This window comes from Myotis nattereri (assembly GCF_964212035.1).
Source record: "Myotis nattereri genome assembly, chromosome: 8".
NCBI lineage: Eukaryota > Metazoa > Chordata > Mammalia > Chiroptera > Vespertilionidae > Myotis > Myotis nattereri.
Genome location: NC_138083.1, coordinates 60718826 through 60739943, shown reverse-complemented (window position 1 = coordinate 60739943; position 21118 = coordinate 60718826). Strand labels below are relative to the sequence as shown.

Sequence of the window (21118 nt, the reverse complement as noted above, 5' to 3'; positions counted from 1 at the left end):
TAAGCTTCTAGTAAAGATTAATAATACTTTTATAATAAGGAAAAATATTTTTTGAAAGAAACAAATCCTACTGAAGAATTAGCACAGGGGAGTTGGATCAAGATAGCGAATTATATATACCACTTTTGGGTCTCCCTGCAAATCACTCAAAGTGTTAAAAGAGATACCTTTTTCAAAGAGTAGATCTAGAAACCACTAAACATTTCCATTAGTAGAAGAGAACTGTTGAATGTTCCTGGAAGATAAAAAGCAAGCAAGAATGGTTTGATAAGAATAGAGGAAAGCCTCAGCTTGAAAAAAGGTACAGGAAGCTTTTAAAAATCTACAAAACTTCCACAGGAGTAAAATGTGCAAAAGGTGAATGCTGATCCAGAAAAAAAGACACATATTAAGAATGAAAATTGCCCTGGCTCAGTGGATAGATCGACAGCCTGCACAGCAAATGGTCAAAGGTTCGATTCCCGGTCATGGGCACATGGCTGGGTTGCAGGTTTGATCCTCAGCCCCTAGGGAAGTCAAGGGTAAGGAGAGCCTATGATAAACTAACAAAATGACTGTTAAATCTTTTTAAATAAATGAAAGGCAGACGTATGCATACAACCATGGAAAATTACTAACATAAAAAATGAGGTTGAAGGGATATCAGAAAAGGCAGATCAAACATACACACAAACAAAGCTTGGAATATATGAGAACATTTAAGAGAAACAGAGGTTCAATCCAAGCAATACAGCAACCATCTAACAGAATTCCCAAAGGAGATAACTGAGAAAATGAACAGAATTAATACTTGTTTCAAATGTTAGAAGAAAATACGTAGAAACTGAAGAATGAACGAGCCCTCAGATTGCAAGAGCTCAGTTAGTAGTGACCAGGATGAATTTTTCAAAAAGGTGAAACAGGTAGAAGGTCAAGGTTCCAATGATAAAAAATAAAATTTAAAAAGCTTCCACATCTGCATATAAAGAAATGAGATTGATATAGACATTGCCGCAATGGTGCAGGAGAGAAGTTATTGGACAAATATCTTCAAAATTCTGAATAAAAATTATTTTGAGCATATGCTTCTATGTGCAAAAAATGAAGAGAACAACTAGTATAATCTACGTATCTATCTGTCAAATCATTGAGTTTATATCTCTACTAGGTAAGTTTGTTAGGTCAAATTCATATGCCTAAGATTAGTGCAAAATTACCCTTGAAAATTATGTTAAAGTTTCATTAAGAAAGTGAAATGGAGCCGAAACCGGTTTGGCTCAGTGGATAGAGTGTCGGCCTTCGGACTGGAGGGTCCCGGGTTCGATTCTGGTCAAGGGCATGTACCTGAGTGGTGGGCACATCCCCAGTGGGGGATGTGCAGGAGGCAGCTGATCGATGTTTCTCTCTCATCGATGTTTCTGGCTCTCTATCTCTCTCCCTTCCTCTCTGTAAAAAATCAATAAAATATATTAAAAAAAAAGATTCTCTCTTAAAAAAAAAGAAAAGAAAGTGAAATGGAGAATTTTAGGTAATCTATTAATGTAGATAAATGATGTCAAAAAAAGAATAAAGAGTAGTAGAGAATATGAGAGGGAGAGAGGGAGAGAGGGTAGGAGAAGGAGAAGGAGAAGGAGGAGGAAGAGGAGGGGAGGAGAGAAGGAGGACACACAAAAAGACAGATCAGGGCAGATACTTTGAAAAAAAGAAGGAAGTGGAGGAATTGGTATTTACGCTGCCAAATCAAATAGGAAACTGAAAAATTTAGGTGCATTCCTAAAAAACTTGCACATCTCTTCACTTGGAGAAAGAGATACTGAGGGGGAAAATCTGTGAAGATGATCATTAGGCTTTATATATTGTAAATGTACATATTTTTTAAAATATTGCTGCTTATAATTTGACAAAGAACAACTGAATTTGTAAGCAGCATATACAATGCTGGGCTTTCACTGACTTTGAGGCCCATTTGCCAGGATAGCACAAGACCTCTGCTTCTTGAGTACCTGGCCTTTCTTTTACCTGCGGCCACACCGCCTGCCTCATTCCCATTCTCAGTTCACCTAGGGCTGGGGCTTCTGCAGCAGGACCGGAAGGGAGGAGAGGAAGAGGACAGGAGGAAGAGCCACCCCTCCCTGGCCACCTCCACCATCACAGAGGCACTGTCTTAGGCCCTCTCTGGAGTTGAGAACATCAAACAGTGTATGCACCTGTACATGAGGTAAAAATAAAAGACTCATTTATTTTGATACCTAAAGCCCTAATGGGAAAGTGCCTATTTTATGTTTCCCTCAGGATCTAAGTGAAAGAAGAGGAAGGAGCCCCAAAAGATCTCTTTCCCTCCCTGATCCTGTGACTATCTGTCCAAAGTTTTAGGAACCCTAAAGAGGCCAGCTGTGCATTTTCTTGAGTAACTGGAGGATTTGGGAGAAGCCTACAGACCCTTTGCTATTTTGTAGTTTTATAGGGAAGAGCAACAACCTTTGTCTGAGGTAGCTGGAAATAGAAGTGGAAAGGAAAGCATGTACCCCAATTCTCAGGACTCTCTCCTGATGATCTGGGAGATAACTGGAAAATGACCCAGGGAATTTAAACCAGAAGTGTAAACCTTTTCCTGGATAGACATCTTGGCTGGGAACCTGTGGCTGGAGCCCTTGCCTTAAGTAGTGGGCATCACCTTTATTTATTTAATTATAGCTGTAGAAAATCTCACCATCCCGGAAGACATAGGTTTCAGGTAGTTTAAAAATTCAAACATCACAGAACTCAAAACACACTTACTTCAAGGCATATCATTATATAGAAGACTAGGGGCCTGGTGCACAAAGATTCGTGCACGGGGGTTGGGGGGGGGTGGGGGGGGTGGGAGAGTGGGAGAGTGGGGGGGGGCGGGGGTCCCTCAGCCCGACCTGCACCCTCTCCAATCTGGGAGCCCTCAGAGGAGCCCTCCCCAATCCGGGAGTTTCTGTCTGTCTTTGCAATCATATGAGCGAATTGTCTGAGACCCCCAACCCGGTTTGGTTTGTTGCTCACAGAATAATACAGGCATTTTTTTTCCTTTGCTTCATTGGTGGAGATTTCCTGGAAGTTTTAGGATATCTTCCCTTTAATTTTTCCTAGACACTCTGATTTTACTGATGTCACTCACCTTTGCTTTCCCTCCATCCCCCACCGCAACAGCAACTTGCTCCGGGCTCACTTTGCTCTAGTGTCTAGGACAGCGGTCGGCAAACTGCAGCTCGTGAGCCGCATGCAGCTCTTTGGCCCCTTGAGTGTGGCTCTTCCACAAAATACCGACTTCTGAGCATGGGCCATGAAGTTTCAATCACACTGTATATGCATACCTGCTCGTGGTATTTTGTGGAAGAGCCACACTCAAGGGGCCAAAGAGCTGCATGTGGCTCGCGAGCCGCAGTTTGCCGACCACTGGTCTAGGAGATCCGTGGTCACCAGAACTACGACTCCCAGCATTCCTGGTGCTCCCAGTGCTCTGGGCTTCCACTTCCAGTCCTGGGGCTGCCATCAGAACTACTATTTCCAGAATTCCTGGTGCTCCCAGCACTGGGAGTGACCGACCGAGGGAGCCACGCCCTCCCAAGCTGCCAGCTCTCCCATTTCTGCTTTCCGCCTAGTGCCTGCATATGCAAATTAACCCACCATCTTTGTTGGGTTAATTTGCATATTCACTCCTGATTGGCTGGTGAGCGTAGTGAAGGGATGGTCAATTTACATGTTTCTTTTATTATATAGCATTCTAGAAGCATGCTATTCAATTCATTAGCTTATCAGCCAGCCACATGTAACTATTTAGATTTAAGTCAATAAAGAGAAAATAAAAATAAAAATTCAGTTCCTTAGTCACACCAGTCATATTTTGAATGCTAGTGCCACCTGTGAATGTGGCTACCATATTGGACAGCACAGAAATAGATAATTTCTATCACTATAGCAAGTTCTACAGGATAGTGCTATTCTTAGCACAAATGCAAAGGTTAATAAAGTATATATGAGCTTCCCTGGCAACTACCCAATGTGATTAATATGTCTAAGGGAAGATATGACATAGACAACCTAAAGTAACTCAAATCGGAAACTGGCTTCAACTATGCTTGCTACCCAATGTCCTTGAAATTTTAATTTATGTCATTATTGATATTATAATTACACAGGTGAAAAACCTAAGTCAGATGATTAACTAACTTGTCCAGGGAAATTTTATTTATAACTGCAGCAGAATATCAAGTTTCCTTTTATCTTTATACTAATTACCCTCAAAGTTCTAAGAATCTCATCTTTATAGACCCTAACATAGGACTTTGCACAGATAATGTGTCCAATAACTATTTTTTGCATCAATGATGATGCAATACAACATTGCAATGATGCAATGAATGAATGAATGAGTTGTAAGGCAGAGTTTGCAATGAAACAAACATAGAAATAGGAGAACATGATTAACAGCCTCAGAAGTAAAAGTGTGTGTGGCCTTGGAACTCTCAGGTAAGGTGGAATTTCAACCAGCCATTCCTCATGAAACATGTCATGCTTCCCTCATGCTTTTTATGAATCATCTGTCTCCTACTTAATTAATGCTCATACCTTTCATTTTTTTACCTTTTTAACTTATTTGACCATAAAGGCTATCCTACTTACTCTTCCACCTCCACCTCCATTTATAACAAACCACCCAGACTTCTTATAATACTGGGGCCACTTTCCCAGGGCTCTTTTACCTGTTTCCATTCAGGGCTTAGATTTAAGTAAAGGTTCTGTGTAGCCCATCCACAAAGACTTGCTCTGTTGCCAAAAAGTTATTCTATAACTTCAGTGAAGAAGGGAATACGTTTAATGTTGAGGGAGACTGATGAATGGGATAGCTTACATTTCAAAATCGTAAAATTTTGGACTGTGCTGTCTGCTTTAGTTTTCTTTAAAACCTAGATGATGATACGTTTTCCGTTTCCCTCCTTCACCTTCTTCCCCAACCAAACCAAACCTTTTGAGCCATGCTCATTACTTACAGGAGATTCGCTGACTCCAAAGATGTCTCTGACATCCCTGACAGACTGCTTGTTCTTTTTTCTCATGGTTTGAGTGTACGTATTATATCTCTTTTTCACTGCAGCTGCTTGGGTTCGAGTCAATGTGGAGAGCAAGGCTTTGCCATCCTCCTCTTCATCACCTGAGATCAGGGTTGATAAACCCACATCTTGCAACCACTCTGCTTCAAGTTCTCCTTCTGAAAGATAACATGACCAAGAGGAGGTGAGCACATTCTCTGTCTGATTGGGTGAGGTGTGTATCTGTAGGTCTGTGCATATCTGTGAATAAGAAATATCAATAGTCAATATATTAAGACTGTCCTTTCCCCCAAAATTATAGAAAAGGCCTATTAAAATGAATGAAAAGTTTATATTGTTTTTTTTTAAATAAGTCAAATTTTAAAGTATTTTCTAGTACAATAAGGTTAATTGGCAGATTGAGTAAGGTTTTTTTCTTGGCCAGACAGTTAAATATAAGCTATATCTGGACTATCAATTCAAAAGAGGAAAAAATATGAATATTTAAACTAAAACCATAATAGAAAAATAGGGGTTTAAACAGCATCCAAAAGGGCTTTTAATCACTCAAAGGCAGGTTCAAATCCCAATGCTACTATTTACTAGATACATGGATTTGGAAGGTTTTAAGATATCTTTTCGCTTCAGTGTGTTATTGACAAAATAGAGATAATAATAACAAAATTTTTACTCGGCTCTGAGGATTGTTTTACCATTATGACAAATGGTAAAAAACCTTGAACAGAGTATGTGGTTCAACAGTTATTTGTTCTCTTACTTTCTCCTTATTCTGAACGTTAGGTAATCTTTCCATTTTTCAGAAGGCAATTAAAAAATGCAAAATTAGTCATAATAAGAATCAATCGCTATTGTAAATTAGAGGTACAGAAATAATAAAGGATTCAGAATAACAACATCTTGTAACAACAAATCCACTGCACATACAATCTGGGGAACTACGCTAAACAGGCATTCCTGAATGAGGTTTGTCTAAAGAGCAGATTGGACTGATTTGTAAGTGCCTGTCCAAGTATCAGCCTAGCAGTCTTGGACATGCTTACAGTATTGCAGCACTGGTATGTGACCCAAAGTCTCCAATGTGCTTCACGGCTCCAATTTCTTAGCAAGGCAAACCTTCATTTTCTTTCTTGTTTTTATTGCTCATTTGCTTTATAAACTATCCTTTAACAGAAAATGCAAAGGTGAACCTAAGTTGTAGCATTCTGTACTAATCCACCACATCAGTAAGTTTGTTGATGAACCATGTTAAAAAGAAAATGGCCTGGCCGGTGTGGCTCAGGGGTTGAACGTCGACCTATGAACCAGGAGTTCACGGTTCAATTCCTGGTCAGGACACATGCCTGGGTTGCAGGCACAATCCCCAGTGTGGGGTGTGCAGGAGGCAGCTGATCAATGATTCTCTCTCATCATTGATATTTCTATCTCTCTCCTTCTCCCTTCCTCTCTGAAATCAATAAAAATATATTTTTAAAAAGAAGCCACTTTGAGTCAGTCCAGTAGATATAAATCAGTGGGAACAGGTAGCTGATATGCTGAATTCTACTAAATTCATTTGTTAAATTACTAATGAAATGAGTTTTACCTGCTGACAGAACAAGAGAGAGCGTACAAAGAAAGTAAGTCAGCAGACAAGAAAAGGAATCTCGCACTTACCATCCACAGGCTTGACCTCAGCTGGCGCCGGCTCTTCCTGCCTTCCCATGCTGTTCTCTTTAATACTTTCTATTTCCCGCCAGAAATCCTCCATGGAGGCGCTGTCCATGGAGGCGCTGTCCACGGAGGCTTGCGAGTTGGTGCGGCTGAACGCAGGAGAATGTAGGGATTCATTGGAGAGCATCCTGTTAATTCTTCGGCAGCGAGGAATGGATTTTCTGAGGAAAGAATATCTGTGAATTAAAATCAGTACCTTTTATGTCGTAAATCACGAAATTCAATTCAGGTTTAAAATCAGTGAAGAAACGGAGCCAGTGTGGAGAGAGGGGTTTGAGGGGAAAATCTCCACCCAGTGGTGGCCTTTTTAAAACACCTTTCTAATTCATAATGACTCTGTGGCCATCAGGACTTACCATACAAACACTTTTAACATTTTCACACACTCAGAAAGTAGAAAGTTATTTGTATTAGTCAAAACATACATGGTCTGTTTCTGTAAAGGATCTAAGATGATGACAGAGGAGGTAAAAGGTTGACTGCTCACACCTATTAGGGTTGTCACAAAAAATAAACAAAAACAACAATGTTGATGAGAATGTGGAGAAACTGAACCCCTGTGCATTGTTGGTAGGAATGTGAAATGGGATAGCTGTTGTAGAAAACAATATGGAGGCTCCTAAAAATGTTGAACATAGAATTACTATATGATCCAGCAATTCTATTTCTGGGTAAAAGGACAAAAGAATTGAAAGCAGGGTCTCAAAGACAGTTTTCGTACGTCCATGTTCATAGCAGCATCATTCGCAAAAACCACAAGGTATGCCCTGGCCAGTGTGGCTCAGTGGATAGAGCGTCGGCCTGCAGACTCAAGGGTCCCAGGTTCGATTCTGGTCAAGGGCTTGTACCTTGCTTGCGGGCACATCCCCAGTAGGGGGTGTGCAGGAGGCAGCTGATGGATGTTTCTCTCTAATCAATGTTTCTAACTCTCTCTCCCTCTCCCTTCCTCTCTGTAAAAAATCAATAAAATATATTTTTTTTAAAAAACACAAAGAAACCACAAGGTATAAACAGCCCAAATGGCTGTCATTGAATGAATGGATAAACAAAATATGGCATCTAATAAAAATAATTCAGCTTTAAAAAAGGAAAGAAATTCTGCTCCATGCTACAACATTAATGAAACTTGAAGACTTTATGCTAAGTGAAATAAGCCAGGCACAATAAGATAATACTAGAAACTCCACTTAGATGAGATTCCTAGAGTAGTCAAATTCATAGAGGCATAAAGTAGAATAGTGGTTCTCAGGGGCTTGGGGGAGGAGGGGATGGGTAGTTGCTTACTGAGTACCAAGTTTTATTTTCTCAAGATGAAATTAGTTCTGGAGTTGGACGGTGGAGATGGTTGTGCAACAATGTGAATGTACTTAATACAAGCTTAAAATAATTAAGATTGCAAATTTTATCTCATGTGTTCTTTACCAGAATTTTTTAATTGAAAAAAATTTTTATGTTGCCTTTTGAGATAATGAGATAGTGATGGGAAATAATATATAATATTTAATGGAAAACCCTTGCCCTAGCCAGTTTGGCTCAGTGGATAGAGTGTCAGCCTGTGGACTGAACGGTCCCAGGTTCGATTCTGGTCAAGGGCACATACCTCGGTTGCAGGCTCAATCTCTGGCCCTGGTCGGGGCACATGCAGAAGGCAACCAATTGATGTGTCTCTCTTACATCAATGTTTCTCTCTCTGTCTCTCTCTGAAAAGTCAATGGAAAAATATCCTCTGGTGAGGATTAAAAACAAAAAACAGCCCTAACCAGGTTGGCTCAGTGGCTAGAGTGTTGGCCTGCGGACTGAAAGGTCCTAGGCTCGATACTGGTCAAGGGCATGTACCTTGGTTGCGGGCACATCCCCATTAGGGGGTGTGCAGGAGGCTGCTGATCGATGTTTCTCTCTCACCGATGTTTCTAACTCTCTATCCCTCTCACTTCCTCTCTGTAAAAAATCAATAAAATATATTTTTTTAAAAAAACAAACACACACACACACACACACACACACACACAAGAAACCTAGGGAAGTGGGACATCAACCTGCAGCACAGAGACCCCTGAACAGTTCAGGGAGAACTGAATCACCACCTGCATAGGTAGAGGGATCCTACTGGGGTGAGGAGGCAAAGGGTATACGCAGAAAACTGCTGAGGGCTGGGGGAACAGACATGAAATACAGATCATGAGCATCTGAGTAACACGCTGGTTTCATCTGAGACAATCCACCTAAAGAATGCTTTAATTGCAATGATCAACTATTCTTTTTTGGCTAAGTACACAGACAGCATTTTTTGGATAAGCACATTTGGAAGAGTTCTCACTTTCTTAGTTAAGGATACAAATATTTCCTCTTTCGTCGCAGGGAGTAGAGACCATGACCTTCCATTTTTGAAGCATCACATACTAGTAATGGTGATCCTCAGGCTCATCCAACACTTCGATGAGCTTCAATTTGGCGTTGCATACCTCACCATATTAGGATAAATAGAGTCTAAGCTTTGCCAGCTGTTTGTATTTTTTTTTTTTAATTTCATAACAATTCCAGGAAAACATTACATGAAAACAGAATACAAATGTATTACAGAGCAACCATTTTTGGGAAGAACACCATTAGGTTTAAGATTAGATTTTAACTTCATGCTAACTACCATAACTTCAAAGTGGCATTTAAAAATACATTTTATTGTTGTATTTTCCTCAATTATCTTTTAAGGAATAAATTGTATTATATTTTAATGATTACTGGAGATCTAGGTGGCTAACTGAGCACACATTTTTAAAAAACAGCCATTTCTACAAAGGAGCCTCTCATTCAAGCTGCACTTCAGGGAGAAGCCAGCACTGAACTACCTGCCTCTGCACTAAACTGTCTGCCTGCACTGTGTTCCTGCCATTGGAGCCAGCCCTCAAACAGGAGTTCCTGGAATCCTAGACTGAGTCTGTCCCTACCCAATGGGAGCTGTGCAGCCATATTCCCATCAGATTTTTCACCAACCAATCAGAGCAGCTCCTTTATAACCAATCAGGTCAGTGCCTTTTGGACCAATCAAACTAGAAGAATTTGAAGTCCTCATTTACATGAGGACACACCAATTGGAGATAGGGGTGGGGATTTCTGTTTATATAAGTCAGCTCCCCTCTGGCTCTTGAGAGTGAACTTTCCCTTTCCACCAAAGACTTCAGACTTCATTGCCCTGGCTGGAGACAAAACACCAAAGATGTCTTGCTGAACCACAGCAGGATAGACCAGTGCAGAGAAGAGCAGGCCAGAGAAGAGCAGATCAGGCTCAGTGCAGGGCAGAGCAGAGGGGTCTGGCAGGAGAGGGGCCTGACCTCAGGGCCACCTTGCCCAGGGCTGCCTCACCCCAGGGCCTCCTAACAGCAGCTCTGTTTTCACAGCCCTGCTGTATCACTATTGCACTGTCCCATAGCCTTGCTGTTTTCACAGCCCTACTCTGTTACAATTGAGCTGTTGCACTGAACAAAGTTTCCTTACTCCAACTGGGGATTCCTATTGGTGTTGAATTGATGCCAATGACCTTTAATTGACCCTAGTGATAGAGGAGCCAGGATTTAAATTCAAGCCTTTTCCATGTTGTCCAAATGTCTTCCCCATAGTCATCTTTCTTAATTTCGTAAGTCCCCTCAGATATTTGTATATCTGCATATAGCTATACATATTTTTATTCCAGAGAAGGAATATAGAGACTTAAAGGGAAAACTCTGAAGCCAGCTGGTTCAGGTTTAAATACAGGCTCTGCCACTTCCAAGATCTATGATCTAGAACATGCTATTGAATCTCTGTGCCTCCATTTCTTAATCGATAAAATACGAATGCAAAGTGGTTGTTGCAAGGTAGTTTTATTTACTTACAGCAAGGAGACATATTCAAAGCTGTCTCCCCAAAGGGAGGCTTAGCCTTTGCTTATATACACTATTTAGTCAATTACATATTGATTTCTTCTTTGCAGTTGACTCACTTATTTGGTTGAGTTCCTGTCAAGCGCTTCCTGTTCCCATCTGCATCTACAAAATACTGTGCTATATTTTAATGTTTAGCAAGAATAGCATTTAGTAATAACATTTAGAACTGGTCAGACCTTGAGAGCCTTGTCTTATCTAACAGAACTATTAATCAGCCCTTGCTGGCATTGCTCAGTGGTTAGAGTGCCAACCTCACACTGGAGGGTCGCTGGTTTGATTCCTGGTCAAGGGCATCTACCTGGGTTGCAGTTTCAATCCCTGTTCCCTGTCAGTATGTGCGTGGAACGCAACCAATCGATGTGTATCTTTCACATCAATGCTTCTTTCTCTTCTCTCTCTCTCTCTCTCTCTCTCTCTCTCTCTCTCTTTCTCTCCACCCACCCCCCTCCTTTTCACTCTCTCTAAAAATCAATGGAAAAATATCCTCATTCCTCAGGTGAGAATTAATATATATACATATATTAATCATATACTATACTTCATGGAGTTATTATAAGGATTAAGGGAGTTAATATACTTAAAATGCATTGCATATAGTAAACCCATGGATTAAGTGATAGCTGTATTTGTTAGCATGCTCATAGCTAGATTTAGGATCAGGCTATAACAGGTGTTGGACCATCTCAGGGACACTAACATATGACTAGAATGTAAAGAGATAAATAAAACTAGATCAATCAGAACTCCTCTCTAACCCACCATCATTCTCAAGGCTTGTTTGCCCAACTCCCTTAGGCCAATGTGGATATCGGACACAATTCTGGCCAAAGTCACATAAGAACTATTCCTCTCCATGATTTCAGCAAAATCATATTTTTCTTGATATAGGTGCTATTCCCTTCTCTTCCTCCTTCTCCTTTATTAAAATGTGGACAAAATGATTGGTGCATCTGCAGCAATCTTGCAACTATGAGATTAAAAAAAACAAGAAAATTAGTTATCAGCCTTAAGTCTCAGAAATACTGTGAAATGCTGCCTACCTCTGTACTTCCAAAAATGTGAGAAAACAAACTCTTGTTTTTAAAAACTAATCTTTGTTGTTGCTATTGTTACTTGCAGCCAAAATAGTTCTTAACTGATATAATTGGAAAAAATATTTAAGTCATTTGGGGTGAGGTGACATAAGACACCTTCTCTACCACACTAAGAGGAATATTTAAATAAAACTAAACTGTCAATAATAACCTGCTTCCCAAAGGAAGGTGAGGTCTAACGTAAAGCTTTTCTATTTTATAGACTGCCCAATTATGAGCCTAACCCCAGGTCTCGGTCTGGCCTTGATCCCTATACTACAGAGTTAAGCTTCATGGTGAAGACATACCTGTCTAAATATACAGGAAATATATTCACATTGCTCTTCAATCTAACATATTCCAAGAGTTTTAGGAAGAATACACCTAAAACCAATGGTTTCCCCTTCCCTATCTGAAAGAAGATAAGAACATAATTCTTCATTGTCAGTGTCTTTGAATGATGCTGGTGCCAGCACAGAGTGGAATGGTGGTAGGTACTGACTAGCAGGGCTCTTGCAAGACAAATCGCTTGCTCTCTGAAAAAGACCTGGGCACAGCCCCAGTAATGCAGCTGTTGGCCTTCTTAGCTTCCTCAGGAGGCCATTCAGATAAAGTAAGAGGACAAATCCTTTGTTTTTATGCTCTGGCTTCTCAGGAATCTTTGGATTCTAACATGCATATAAACAAGCTTAACTTGGATGTCTTGCAAAAGCACTTGGAAGGCAGTGGTGATAAAAGGAAGTTATAGCGTCAGAGTAATAGAAGCCAGAACAGAGAGGAGAGGAGGTCCCCACTTTCTTTCTCAGGCTCCCTGGCTGTGCCTTTCAATATCATTCTGGTGTCCTCTCATGCTCATCCTGCCACTCGCCATCCAAGTTTTCTGTTCCTTTCCTGGCCTGCCTCACCCTCTTAAGGAACAGGAGAAAGCTGGTATTCCATCAGGAGGTAAACAGGTATGTCTCTGTTGGCAGTAAAGGATACAGAAAAATGTGTTTGTAGATTAGGGGGAGGCTTAAAACAGCAAACAAATCTCAGTCATTCAACAAGGAACATTCTAAGTGGTTTTAAAAGCTGGAGTGTTTTGTGTTTTTGCGTTTTGTTTTGTTTTTGACCAATTGAAGTTCACATCAGCAATTAAATTCTTATGTATAGCCCTGACCGGTTTGGCTCAGTGGATAGAGCGTCGGCCTGCGGACTGAAGGGTCCCGGGTTCAATTCCAGTCAAGGGCATGTACCTTGGTTGCGGGCATATCCCCAGTAGAGGGTGTGCAGGAGGCAGCTGATCGATGTTCCTCTCTCATCGATGTTTCTAACTTTCTATCCCTCTCCCTTCCTCGCTGTAAAAAATCAATAAAATATATTTAAAAAAAAAAATTCTTATGTATCACCCTGAGTACAAGCACTTGTTAGAAATGGGGAATGCCGCGCGCGATGAAGGATGAACGAAAGAGCAATTTCAAACCATTATACACTCAAACCCAGTGATTTACAAAGGAGGAGGCTCAAACGGGCAGCAAGCTCTTTTGTAAAAGAGAATGACAGAATCTTTTCCTGGGGCTGGGGAGAGGACAGCATGCTTTTCTCTACTTCTAGCTATGAGAGCAAAGCAACTGCATCTGCTTAACTCAAAGTAATCTATGCTATATTCAGTTTACTGACCTACCGAAGAAAATGAGATTAAATGAAATCAATGTTTGTATAGTTAGCACATAATTAAAATACACTAATTATACTAATTATATGTCAAAAATCAAAATATGATCTGTTTCTTAAATTCTCCCTACTTTGCCTGGAGGGAGGGGGAATGGAGAGTGGACCCTAATGGGTATCGAGTTGCTTTTTGGAGATGAACATGTTCTGGAATTAGTGGTGATGGTATCACCACTTTGTGGATATACTAAAACAAAACAAAACAAACATAAAAAAACCCCATTGAATTATACACTTTAAAAGAATGAACTTTATATTATGTGAATTATATCTCAAAAAAATACTGTATGAGAAAAAATTGCCATTTTAAATTTTTTAAAAGATTTTGATAATTAAAAGTGCTTTGATACTGAAAACACCAAATAGTGGTAAGGAAGTAGAACAACAGAAATTCTCAATCATTGCTGGTGGGGATGCAAAATGGTACAGCTACTTTTGAAGATAGTTTGGCGGTTTCATACAAAACTAAACATACACTTATCATACAATTCAGCAATTTACCCAAAGGATTTAAAAACTTCGGTTGAATGTTTAAAACAGCTTTATTCATAGTTGGCAAAGCCAGGAAGCAATTCAGATGTTCTTGCCCTGACAGATGTTGCTCAGTGCTTAAAGCACTGGCCCTGGCACCAAAAGGTCTCAGGTTTGAGTCCAGGTCAAGGGCACATACCTGGGTTATGGGTTTGCTTCTCACCCCAGGTCAGGGCATGTGCAGGAAGCAACCAGTCAATGTGTCTCTCTCACCCCTTTCCCCTCTCTCCCCCTCATTCCTTTCCACTCTCTCTGAAAAGCAATAGAAAATATATTCTCAGGTGAGGATTAACAAAAACAAAACAATAAGAAAGATGTTCTTCAGTAGGTGAATGGATATACTCTGGTTCAATAAAATTAATAAACCTCCATACAGATATGTTAAGGAAAAAAAGAGAGACAACACAATTAGCAATATCAGGATGGAAAGAGGTTACATCACTACACATTTGACAGATATCTATAATAATAAAAGCGTAATATGCAAATTGACTGAACGGCCAAACAGCGGAAAGTCCGACCATCTGACCACCTGGACGACCACGCTATGACACCCACTGGTACCAGGCCAGCCAAGGCAGGTGCGATGCGATTGGTTGGGGCCCCACCATCGCCCCATGATCGCGGTGCAGAGGGAGGCCCCAGCCACTGGCCGGCTGGGCGATCAATCGGAGGGGCTCCATGATCGCCCTGAAGAGGGAGGCCCAGGCCACCGCCTGGAGGGCTGCGGCGGGCTGTGGCCGGTAGCCTGGGCCTCCCTCTGTGGGAGCGATCAATCACGGGACCCCAGCCAGGGGGGAAGGCCTACCTCTTCGGGGCGATCCATTGCAGAGCCCCGGCTGGGTGGGCAGGAACTAACTCTGTGGGGCAACGGATCGCGGAGCCCTATGACCCATCGCCCCACAGAGGGAGGCCCAGGCTAGGTGGCCGGCGGTGCTGCAGCGGGTGGGCAGGGCCTCCCTCTGCGGGGCGATCAGTCTGTGAGAGGGTACAGGCCAGGCTAAGGGACCCCCACCCCTGAGTGCAAGAATTTCGTGCCTCTAGTTAAAATATAATATAGGGATATTATAAACTTTATGCCAGGAAGTCCAACAACTTAGGTATAAAGGACAAATTTCTTATAAGATAGAACCTACCAAAGCTCACTCAAGAAGAAATAGGTAACCTGAGTAGCCCTATATCTATTAAAGAAATTGAATTTGCAGTTAAACACCCTGTCAGAAGAATACTTCAAACCCAGACTGCTTCACCAAACATTTAAAGGAGCGATAATACCAATCCTACATAAACTTTTCCAGAAAATTAAAGAGGTGGAAACATTTACTAGCTAATATATGAGACTACCATTACCTGAATACCAGAAAGAGACAGCCACCATAAGAAGGGAAAAGCACCACCAATGCCCCCACCTATGCAGATGCAAACATTCTTAACACATTTTAGCCAATCAGATCCAAGAATTCATAAAAAGGATAATACATCATAACCAAGTGAGGTTATCCTGGGACAGCAAGGATGAGTTAACTTTTGAAAATTGTTGATCCATTTAATTCATCAAAGTCATCACCGTTTAAGTCATACATTAGCAGTAAAAAATAAAAACCACACGATTGCCACAACAGATACAGAAAATGTTATTTGACAAAATCCAGCATCCATTCCTGTAAAACAAAACAGAACAACCCTCCTAGAAAATTAGTAATAGAAGAGAATTAGCTCCACTTGTAAAAGGCATCTAAGAAAAAAAGATCAGCTAATACTATATTTAATGGTAAAGGACTGAATGCTTTCCCCCTAAGCTCAAGAACAAGACCTGAATAACTGAGTTCACCACTTTTATGCAACATCATATGGAGATTCTAACCAGTGCAATCAGGCCAAAAAAAAAAAAAAAAAAAAAAAGCAACCAGATTGGAAAGAAAGAATTAAGGTATCTTTAAATGCAGATATGATCATCTATGTAGAAAATTCTATACAATCTAGGAAAAAACTACTAAGACTAATAAATAAGTTCAGCAAGGTTATAAGCTAAAGATCAATATATAAAATATCAATATACAAAAGCAGTTGTATTTCTATATACTAACAGTGAACACTTAGAAGTCAACATTTAAAAGAAATACTATTCACAATAGCATTAAAAAATGTAAACTATTTAGGAGAATTAATATTACAAAAGATGGGCAAGACCTATATACTGAAAACTATAAACATTGCTGAGAGAAATTAAAGAAGGCCTAAATAAATAGAGATATGTAACTTGTTCATGGATTGGAAGATTCAACACTTCAAAATATCAATCTTAAAAATTCAATTCTCCCCATACTGATCTATAGATTTAATGTGATCCTAATAAAAAGCCCAGCAAGCTTTCTTTCTAGAAGCTGACAAGCGTTCTAAAGTTCATATGGAAATACAAAGAACCTAGAACATCCAAAACAAATGTGAAAGAAAAAGAAAATCATAATACATATCTAAATTCAAGACTTATTTATAAAGCTACAGGAGAAAGCAATATAGTAATGTAATCAAATACATACACGAATCAATGAAATAAAATACAGTCCAAAAATATATCCACACATATGTTGTCAACTGGTTTTCAACAACGGTGCAAAGGCAATTCAGTGAGGAAATAATAATTTTTTCAATAAATAGTGCTAGAACAACTGACTATCAATATACAGAAATAATAATAATAAATGAACTTCAGACCACATACAAAAACTAACTGAAAATGGATCACAGATCTAAATGTAAAACCTAAAACCTCTTAAAATTTCTAGAAGAAAACAGGAGAAAATTTTTATGACCTTGGATTAGGTGAAGATTTCAAAGCTAAGACACAAAAGTCATGATCCTTAAAGTAAAACATTTACAAAATGGATTTAAAACCTGCTCTTCAAAGACACCATTAAAAGAATGAAAACAAGTCATACTGCAAATCATGTATCTGATTAGGCACTTGTACATGGAATATTTTAAGAACTTTCAAAATTCCATAATAATGAAACCTGGCTTTTTTAAATGGACTAAATATTTAAACACTTCACCAAAAAAATAAAATTGATTGGGAAAAAAAGAGGTGAAGTATAAACTAAGAATGAAAGTAAGTACTACTTACTCTAAGATACTATCCCATTTTCTTACCACATAAAAATGATCTGCCAACGTATGCCATTTACCATCATGTATTACAAGGACTTGAAGATATGACTCACCTCAACTATTCGATTTTAAACTACCTGATATTAGAAATTACAAGATTTATTTTGACTTCTCTCAGACTATCATTGATCCTGGCATGATGCCTGCTTCATATGAGTAAATAGTAAATGCATAAAGATGAACAATGGTCGGTATAGATAGATCCTTTCTTTCCTTTTTTTAAAATATATTTTTATTAATGTCAGAGAGGAAGGAAGAGAGAGATAGAAACATCAATGATGAGAGAGAATCATTGATTGGCTGCCTCCTGCACGCCCCCTACTGGGGATCGAGCCCGAAACCCAAGCCTGTGCCCTTGACCAGACTCGAACCTGAGACCCTTTAGTCCACAGGCCGACACTCTATCCACTGAGCCAAACCAGCTAGGGCGATAAATCCTTTCTTAAGTGACTGTTGTATCAAAAAACATGTTTCAGAAAATGATTTTATAGGTTTGATAATTTTATAATTTCTTTTTAATGTGTTGTAGAAAAATTTCAATTTTATTAAACAAAATAAAAATCTATCTTCTTTCTCCTTCCAAATTTAATGATTTTCCTTTAAATGCAAGTTTTCACTAAAAGAAAACACACACACACACACACAAAACAAAACAAAACAAAACCCAACAACTTGTTTTTAAAAACCTGAAGTTAATAACTGTTCTCTAATTTCCTTTCTCTCACAGACCTCCAAATTGTGGAAATTGGTTCCAGGCAGTGCCAGCTCCAAAAAGATAACAAAGGTATGCTATTTTGGAAAAGAAAAGGAAACAGAAGACTAGAGAGAGGGAGGGAGGGAAGGGGAAGAAATACCACATAATCTTTTATGGAAAGCCAAAGTCCTTAAGTTGTATGCACTGTCCCAGAGACAACTGCCGGGGCGTCTGGCCTCAGACAGCACTCGGAAGCAAGGGAGACAGATGCCTGGCTAGCAGAGCATCCGGAAGGCAGGGATCTGTGAGTTGACAGCCATCTTTTATTTTCCTTTTCTCAGAGTGACACAGAACAAACTCCAAAAAGCATCAAAGTGATTTAGGCTATTTTCCATTTCTAAAATCTTGCTTCAGGAGGGGCACATGGCCATCTTCCACAAAGGACAGATTTTGAAAGTGGATACATCTTGCCACCAAAAGTTAACCTTGCACACACCTGAAGGGTAGCAAACCAACAGACAGAGACCAATCAGGCACCCAAAGCCTATTTATTTTCAAAAAATATTTATTGACCATAAAAACATAAAAAGTTTTCCCCTCTGGTGAGCTCTTAAGTCTGCCAAGATAAACCTTATCTTTTTTTTTTAAATATATTTTATTGATTTTTTTACAGAGAGGAAGGGAGAGGGATAGCGAGTTAGAAACATCGATGAGAGAGAAACATCGATTCAGCTGCCTCTTGCACGCCCCCTACTGGGGATGTGCCCACAACCCAGGTACATGCCCTTGACCGGAATCGAACCTGGGACCCTTGAGTACGCAGGCCGATGCTCTATCCACTGAGCCAAACCAGCTAGGGCGATAAACCTTATCTTAAGGCCATCATCAGTTTCCAGAACCCTCTACCAACCAACCACCCTGGCTAATGTTTGTTTGTCATTTTCCATGCACTATTTAATTAAAACTTTTATATTACTTTTGAATGAAACATAAAATCACAGACGTGTGTGTGTGAGTGTGTGTGTGTGTGTGAGAGAGAGTGTGTGTGAGTGTGTGTGAGTGTGTGCGTGTGTGTGTGCACGCGTGTGAAAAGGAGAAGGAAACACAAATAGGCGTTTTACCCACAGGGGACTATGCCCCTTTTATTTCCAAAGGTCTGGTAGACTCTTGTGAAATAAGTACACTTGGCAATCTCATTATTTATAAGACCTATAGGATGCTGTAATGATGTATTTTTGGAAAAAGAAAACTGAGTTGAACTTAACAGAATTCAGAGTGGGGGGGGGGAGAGAAGGGAGGGGAGAGAGAGAGAGAGAGAGAGAGAGAGAGAGAGAGAGAGAGAGATAGAGATTAATTTTTTAAAAAGTTCAGTGACTTGGTTACCCACTGAATTTCTTTGCCTGCACGAACACCTAACTTTTTCTGAAGAAATGACTAACATGTTGAATATAAACTGTTGTATTCAAATAACTAGACACTGATTTAGGATAAAGAAGATCTGAGTATCTTTGAAGGCAAAGAGCAAGAAGCTTTTTGAAAAGGAGAGACTGATTTGGGGGTATGGAGTATGGGGGTACCAAGCAGGGCTGCCAAGAGAGTGGGAAGGTAGAGGTTCAAACTTCGCAGAAGTCCTGTTTTACCAATCAGGGATAAAGAGAGAAAAGGTGAAGATTTGTAATGGAGAAAAGCAAGCCCCATGTGCTCTTGATATTCCCTTAAAAAAATGCATCCCTGGTAGATATTTCTCAGTGGTCAGAGCATCAGCCTGTGCACCAAAGGGTGGCAGGTTCGATTCCCAGTCAAAGACATGTACCTGGATTGCAGATTCCATCCCCGGCCTGGTTGGGGCATTTGCGAGAGGCAACCAATCAATGTGTCTCTCTGAAATCAATGCCTCTCTCTCTCCCTTACACTCTCTCTAAAAATCCATGAAAAAAAATCCTTGGGTGAGGATTAACAACAACAACAAAATGTAGATATGCATGTGTGTGCATCCTCTGTTACCATTTACTGAGACCTGCCCAGTGAGTCCTGTCCAGGAGACCTGCTGGCTGTCTACTAGGGCCTGCTGCTCTTGGTGGGTGCCTGGACATTTCTAAGAGTTATTAAATATCTGTAACATCACCCTGGCATGCTGTATATGGTTTATTAAGCATTTCTGTCTATCCATTTACCAGACTGTCCAAGTATAGGAAAAGCCTATAGGCCTTAGATATAACAATCTGGTTTTGCCACCTGCCATAATTTAAATTTAGACTCCAAGGCAGCCCATGAAGTGTAATGGTATAACTTTACTTGGCTATATGTTTTCAAACCTTCCTTAGGAAGTCCCAGGCTGTGGCCTGGATACCACAGGTGCTTAGGGAGGTCCAACCTCTAAATATCTGGTCACCCTTTATGTAAATGGAAACTAGGCCCCCCAATGCCTCCTTTCACCTTCAGGGCTGGGCTATTCCAAGCTAGCCCAGTAAGAAGGTGGCATGTGACCTGGAGCCGGGGTCAGTGAACTACCGTGGACAAATCCAGTCTGCATTGGCTTTTTGAAAAGCTGGCTTTCCTGACATAGAGCCACTTCCACTTGTGTAAGTACAGCCCACAGGTGCATTCATGTTGCAGTGGCAGAGCTGGATAGATGTAACTGATCCCATGAGCCACAAAGCAGAAAGTACGTACATGCCTTTTACAAGAAGTTTGCTGACTCCTGGCCCACAGAAAAGGAACGAGGGAGTGGGCTGCTGCTGTGTGCCTACCTAGGACACGTCTAGAGAAATCCGCTCCCTACTCCAGATCAAGGGGAGACACTGTTTCCTGAGGAGCCATGGCTGTTAGAACAACAGCCTCCCCATTCCTCCACCAGGACCACTAAGAAGCTCTAAGATTCGACTTTCCTTGCTGGACCGCAGGAAGAATGGAGGCTCATTCAGAACTTGCTCATGCTGTTTTCATACCCTGAGCCTGAGTCTTTGTATAAAGGTCACTCCTCCAGGAGAACAATGCTCTGAGTTCCACTCCGAGGCTTAGAAAATTAGCCTTTAAAAAAAACAAACGTGCAGGAGAACACTCTAACGGCAATCTGTGAAAATAAAAGTTCAGTGTTTCAGTTGATTTCTCCAGAAGGTTTAACAGTATTTAATCTGCCTTCATGCACCTAGGAAAAACTGCAACTGAAAAATTAAATTGATCATGTGATTTTTAAAATTCCAAGGTTCAAGATTTGTTGTGGGAACAAAAAGCAGGATCTGAAATAAAGGCTTT

The 21118-nt window shown here is 40.3% G+C and overlaps 1 protein-coding gene across 1 annotated transcript in view; it reads right to left on the bottom strand.

The window, feature by feature from the left end:
* ARHGAP28 (Rho GTPase activating protein 28) overlaps nt 1-21118 on the bottom strand; it is a 135727-nt gene that overhangs the window by 51541 nt on the left and 63068 nt on the right. The window contains exons 2-3 of the mRNA XM_081096497.1: nt 6711-6928; nt 4998-5215 (exon numbers count right to left, since the gene is read on the bottom strand). Coding sequence (XP_080952623.1) covers nt 4998-5215; nt 6711-6928 — 436 coding nt within the window. The remainder of the gene's footprint in view (nt 1-4997; nt 5216-6710; nt 6929-21118) is intronic.